This window comes from Montipora capricornis, chromosome 9 (assembly GCF_036669925.1).
Source record: "Montipora capricornis isolate CH-2021 chromosome 9, ASM3666992v2, whole genome shotgun sequence".
Taxonomy (NCBI): domain Eukaryota; kingdom Metazoa; phylum Cnidaria; class Anthozoa; order Scleractinia; family Acroporidae; genus Montipora; species Montipora capricornis.
Window position 1 is genome coordinate 36,427,829 of NC_090891.1, and position 6,768 is coordinate 36,434,596.

Genomic DNA, 6,768 nt, shown 5'->3' on the forward strand with positions numbered 1-6,768 from the left:
AGGAGAAGGGGAAGGGCTAAATTAACAATCTTATTTTAATTAACAATTAGACCCGTACTCCGCAATAGCCCATGAGGCGAAGCCCAATGGGCTATTGACCCGTGGCCCTTGAGGGCGAAGGGTCTAATTGTTTTAGTATCACCCAACTAGTCGGACAGAAAAGGCAATAAAGAAGTTAGTAAATGCAAGTTGAAGAAGTATTTATTTGGGAATAAAACGAAAAAAAGCGTCACGCTTTTCGCTACTCCAGGACTATTACTAATAGTCCTCTAGTAGCGTAGCCAATCAAAATGCAGGATTTGCATTAGTCCACTAGTTGGGTGATGCTAATTTAAGATAGCGCTGAAAAAGCAGACGAACGAAGAAACGAAAATGTTACGAACGCAAAAAGCGAGAACTTTAATTGGATAACAGAAAAATGTGTGGCAACAATTTTGACCGCGTCAACCTTGGAAAGCTGAAGCGTCAAATCCAGAAGCACAGGTGTTCAGCCCTCAGTGAAAAGAATGTTGTCTACGTGTATGTCGGGAAGCAATTAAGCGTGTGGGCGCCCCAGAGACACATATAGAGGATATTACATGGCCGCGCGGGGATACGAATTTTATCTTCGAGTGCCGAAAGTATCTCTCACGAGTGAGAACAATTTTACAGAACAGTTACCACGGTCCAATGCTTCTAGGGTAAGGTGGAGAATAAAAATTATAGCCTGATCGGTTGATTTACCAGATGTTGCAAACTTTTTAGGATCTAACTCTTCAAGTATAACAGGCATCAGTCTTGCCAATGTTAAGTATTCCATGACTTTAGATATCTGACATCTGACAACGAACCAATTTCCTCTGCACTTATTTAAATCGAAGTTTCCCTATATGTATCGCTGATTCCAGAAGGATCACAAACAAACAGCCGAATTTGGAAATGAGGAATTGTAAAATAGAGTCAACTGATGGGAAAACTGTTTGATTTTTGCATAATGCTGTCAAGGTCTCACAGAATAGGTCCCGAAAGGTCAGTGCTAGGTAATCCTGGCTATTCGGTTGTTTCATTAGGTCAACTGGTTTTCGTTTTTAGCGTTGTGTTGTCAACCTGAGATGTCAAGTTGTCCACGTCCAGATGGACAAGAGCCAACTTTTGGCATCGTATAATTAGAAAGGAAATTACCTATTTTCGATCTTTGAAATCTCATAATCGAGGACAAAAGTTTGTTCACTGCCTGTAGCAAGCTATATTTGGTCCTCAACGCAGGTCGTTGAGTTTTTTTCAAGGCGGGGACCGGTTTTACTAGTGAATACGTATTTTATATGTAGCTTTATTATTCGCCAATTTGGGCCGCCATTGGCTTGCGTGCATGGTTGCAGTTCAGTAACTATGCAAGCAAACTGCTGTTGTGTATTTTTATGGTAAAATCTGACATACTTAGAGTCCTGTCTACATTTTGAAATTTAGAGCAATAAAACTTGTTAAAATCAGAGGCATAGGTACGAAGTAGCAAAAGGAAGGGCCATCATTAAATCACAACTAAGCTAGAAGATGGATTCGAAATCAGTTATTCCTGAAAGCCACCGAGCACCTGAGAGCCTGTCATGCAACACTCCAACATGCCAACTTGCCAACCACCTAAATTTCCGCTTGGCATTATGTAATAGATAAAATACAGGTAGAAAAATGCTTATTTACCACCCATATCCACACTGATGTGTTTTCGTTTGAAAACGCATACGAATTTTTTTGTTTAACGTTATAAGTAAATAATATTTTTATTTCTACATGGTTCACAGAGAAAAACTTACATGAGACGGTATTTTTCACAAGGTGCGGCAACTTGGCTGTAATTCACACAAACACGGGCACTCTTTCACTGCCAATTCTTATGCCTTTCATAAAACATGCTAGCCGTTTCTTTGTATAAAATGGGCCTTTTCCAGTACGGTCGCGTTAATCCTCTATCTATATCCAGTGGTTGCACTACATCTTGTAATATTTTTAGAATCTGGAAGCTTTTTTGTGTAATACCATTGGTAACTGAGAATGTAGATAAATAATATTACAGTTATGTTGAATAAATTGGCATAGTTCTGCAGTCTAACTGGCGACTGAAGAGCTTTTTCTCAGGTGCTAATGTGTCCTATTCAATGGTGGGATAAATCATTATCCAGCGGATAAACACTAGCAAAACCAATTGAGTTATCCAGTGGATAGCGATTTATCGAGTAGATAATCACTATCCACCCTTCGAACAACTGGAGCTGGCTCTTATCCTCTTCTCACTTTGAATTTTCAAATCACAGCCGAGCGTGGATCTCAAGAAGGAAAGTGAACGGGTTCCGATTCTCACATTTTTGCAAAAAGCGCGAAAAATACAACAAAGAGAGGGCGTATTTCTACTTTGGTTGGTGAATTTATCACACTTTTCAGGCATGCGGCCATTCCTATCTCCTGAGATAATTAATCTCGTATCTTTTTTTTTCTCAGTTTGATGTGATTTCTCTGGACCATAGGACCATGGGTGAAAGAAATGTGGAACAAAGCTACTGAACTCAAATTACGTAAATCGACGACTTTCGTCAGAAGAAACCTAGAATAAAGGATTGTGAAAAAATCCCGACCTGGATCTGGGTTATTGACAATTAAAGTCACCGGATTGCCTGATATAAGCGACAATCGCCATTCTAATATTTATTCACACTATTTTACAAGAGCGTCCAATTTTGAGGCTGTTTTTTTTTTTTTGCGAATTGAGTCTGAAAAGGTTCCTAACGTTGTGTGGAATGCTAAGTCCACGACAAGCAGAGTTGTTCTTCCTTATCAGTGTATTAGGCAATAAGAAAACCACATTGTTTATATGAAAAAAAAAAAACGCCCCTACATGTTTAACATGATTGTTCTGTCAAACAACAGTTCGACGGTTTTGCCTTTGTTTATACTACTTACAAAAACAAAGAAAAACAACTTAACAAAGTGCTGACTCTCAGCCTGGGTATGTTCTTAAAATTCTTAAAATTTTGGTTAATCTCAGTCTGAACGGTTTTGCAAAAAACTTAATAAAGGTTCTCATTATATAAGAGTGTATTATATATGTTCGAGGTGATAAATCGCACATTTCTATAAGAGGATCTTAATTATTAAACTGCATGAGCAGAGAAGAAAAGCTCTTTCCTGTAATGTAATTAAAATGTTAGAAAGTTCTTCTGAAGTGGCGGAAACTAAGATACCGATTCATTTCTGGAGGTAAGATATGTCCATTAAAATCGACGATTGTCCTGACTAGCTTATCAATATTTGCAGTGTTCAAAAAAATTTAAGGTAGATTTAATTTGTACGGGTAATCACATGATTTTGAGTGCAATTTGGAAATAATGAGTACGAAAGTTTTTTTTTTAAAGATAGATTACACGACAGAAATTATGTGATTACTTTTTTATAATATACATAAAAAATTCCATGATGGTTAATTGAACCAGATATTATATTTTATTGACAACTAGATCATCGGATAACGCAATTCTAGTAGAGTTTTGATCGGCTTAGCGAACATGGTATAGAGAAGATATCTTTTTACAAACCGTGCTTTTGTTATTCAGACAAATTTGCCAACCACAGGAACAAAAAAACTTTTGTTTCGACAGCAATGGGGCTCTGGTTGGCGCATTAATGACAATAGGGCCGTTTATACGAGAGAAAATAGGCCGCGGCTTACATAAGACGCGAACACCCCGTTTAAATGGCACAAAATCTACGTTCACGCTTATTTTCTCTCGTATAAACAGCCGTAATAGGTGACGTCAACGACATCTTCCCTGTATGAGCTATTATGCCTCGCTCTACACATAATATCATTAACTGTACGCATCACATTTTCTGTTTTTAAAAAACAAAGTAGCGAAGATTTATCCATAATTTACGGGCGTTTTTATTAATACAATTATTCCACTCGCGTTTGTTGGATATGAAATCCGTTGGCTATATATATCATCGCGCGCTTGTTAAATATATTACAACATAAATCAAAGCTTTACTTAACCAAAACAAAGTCGAATTGAGGAGGCAACGAAAACAAATTGGATTAGATTTCAGCTAAACTTGATTTGCATTTAAAACGAAAGATGTCATTTAAAAAGTTAATATTGATACAGTAAATGACACTGGGAAAGGAAGCAGAACCAACTTGCAAAGTTTTCGATAATACACCTGTCGTTTGTAACAAATATTTACAAAAGGTGCGGCTAACTTTAACTTGAAGGTCGGAACACTTTAGTTACTAAGTGAAAGGTAGTAAAATGTAATTTGAAACATATCTGATCGTGTTCCCGTGAACATTACTCGTATAATAATTTTAGCGGTTAATAATAGTCCTAAGGTGGACTGTTCCAAGTTGCCTGCACATGATTCGGTGAATTAAATCGTTTAGCACCAATTGGATTTTCCTGGTTTAATTAATTGTCTCCCTGAAAGCAGTGATAATGTTTGGGAGCCTGTGAATGCATGGTACGAGAGCGATTCTTTGTGTTAATTCGGAACCATTGAACATTTTGTATGACAGTGAAAACACAAACAATTGGTTGTGAATCTAAATCGTGAAGAGTTACCCGGACACTGAGCAGCACTTCCGCACATCTAAACACCTGACTGCATGATATTGACGAAACGTGATGAGAACAGAGCGCGGTTTTTTTCCCCTTACGGGTAAATGTTAAACGCATGAATATGAAACTGATAGCACAAATAAAGCATCATAACCGAATTTTTACTCCCCTCTTCTTGAAAGGCAAATGCGGACATAAACTATTAGGTTTGGACGAGACAACTAAATTATCGATCGAAATCACAACACACCAACTATTTGACCACTGCAGCTCCAAAATTGTGTGAAATGAAAGATATATTTCGTTTTTATAATATCCATGTAGATGTGGTTGCTTTGACGCACAAAAACTAAGTAAGAGATGTCATAGTCACATTTTCCAGGCCGCTTTCCTTTATCGCCATAGTCTTAACATTCCATGATTGCTTTCGTGTCGGGCCACAACATGAGCATTCGAAATTCTGTGGGCTAAAGGTAAATATACTCTTGAGAGCTCTGCGATAGTTTTCGCTGAAACAGAAGCATATGAATGGATTTAAGGCGCAGTTTGCGTGGGCCATAAAACTAGCGAAAGAAAAAAAAATCTGAAAGGCACAGCCGCTTGGCATATTCTTTATGTCCGAGTCCCACACAAAAAAATACAAAAATCCGATAATGTTGAATGGTGCCCAAAATAAAGCAAAGCCAAGAACTATGGCAAGAGCCATATTCAGGACATTCCTTTCTCTTTTTATGCGTTTTTGTTGCTCCTTGGCATTTACTGATTCGCTCTTAGGCATCCTCTGCAATTTCACCTTGGCTATGATTACCGAGTAAAGAATGGTCATTACGGTGAAAGGTACAAGGACCAAGACAAGAAACATGGAAAAGAGGTAACGGCTCAGCGATGATGACATCCCAAAGGCACCAGTCCATTGCAAGGTACAGAATGTTTTCCCTTTGGTGGTGCTTATCTTACGCGCAGCTAAGTACGGGGAATGGAGAGCCATGGCGATGACCCATATCGCAAGGATATAGTAAGGGCATCGTTTAGAGCTGACGATTGGAGGACGAAACGGGAACACTATCGCGCCAAATCGATCCACAGCAATCAAGGTCAAGCTCAGGACAGACGCAGCAATAGGAACATCCAGAAAGAAATAAAATAATTTACACAGCACCAAACCGAACGGACCATCTACGAGCCAGTGACCAATGTACTTTTCTGTCACGACACGCGTAAATGCCAAAATTGGAATGATGAGGTCAGACATAGCCATGTTGACTATGAGGTAGTTGATAGTTATACGCATAGATTTCGTCTTGAATACGATCAACCCGATGAGAAAGTTACCCGTTAAAGCAACAATGATAAGCAAAACGTATCCAAAGATTCCGCTAACTTTTAAGGCTTCAAGCGAATAGTCAGAGCAGGGGGGACTGAGTGGGTGAGTAACGTTGTTTCTCGCGCTAAAGTTTGCCATGTCGCTTCCTTTTTGGCTTCTGAGCTTTCCTTTTAACCTTCAGAAATAACGTTTGCCTTGATCATCGACAACGTCTTCGATTCCAGCTGAAATCATATCAGTCTTGTGGCAATCTATCAGACCACGAGGTCATTATAAAGGGTACATGTGTAATGTATTTGATGAACTGTGCTAATATTAGTTCCGATGGGTGCAAACAAGTCAGGATTACAATTAAATCGAAGGAAAACTTGCATAGAATGGAGGATCCAATCAGAAGAGCTATACTTAAGAACGTACTTTAAAGATGCTAGGTTCTTACAAATCTTAAAGAATAGTCAAGTTCAACGTCCAGGTGTTTTCTTAGTGTCATACGTTTCTTTCTTACCCAGATGCAAAAACACTTGAAGGCCAATAACTGCTTTAATTATGTGCGCACTTTTAATTTGTTTGGAGGAGTGCTACTCCCTCAGTTTTTAATTTGACATCGACGCAATATATTTATTTTAGCCACTTTGTTAAAGTGCAAAAGAGGTACTTGCCTACGCACAGATATGATACCAATAATAATTCGAAGGATGTTAAGTAAACGTGCATGTAATTGATGCGTTAGTTATCAGGGTTGATGCAGTTGTATGAATTATTTGAAAGGACGTCATGATGCAGGTGCCAGTAAATTTCCGGGCAGTTTGGTCCAATTGTAATATTGTATTTTTTGTCTCTAGGAACTCGTTGTCGCCAAAA

At 38.4% G+C, this 6,768-nt stretch overlaps 1 protein-coding gene across 1 annotated transcript; it reads right to left on the reverse strand.

The window, feature by feature from the left end:
• Positions 1–3,886: 3,886 nt before the first annotated feature.
• On the reverse strand, positions 3,887–6,189 carry LOC138015256 (neuropeptide FF receptor 2-like). The gene has a single exon (XM_068862222.1). It carries the CDS (start codon positions 6,043–6,045, stop codon positions 4,933–4,935), a length of 1,113 nt encoding a protein of 370 aa, XP_068718323.1. The 5' UTR covers positions 6,046–6,189; the 3' UTR covers positions 3,887–4,932.
• Between the last annotated feature and the right edge of the window lie 579 nt (positions 6,190–6,768).

What these genes read in the sequence shown, in the direction of transcription:
- LOC138015256 (XM_068862222.1), bottom strand. Translation starts at nt 6,045, where the DNA reads ATGGCAAACTTTAGCGCGAGAAACAACGTTACTCACCCACTCAGTCCC.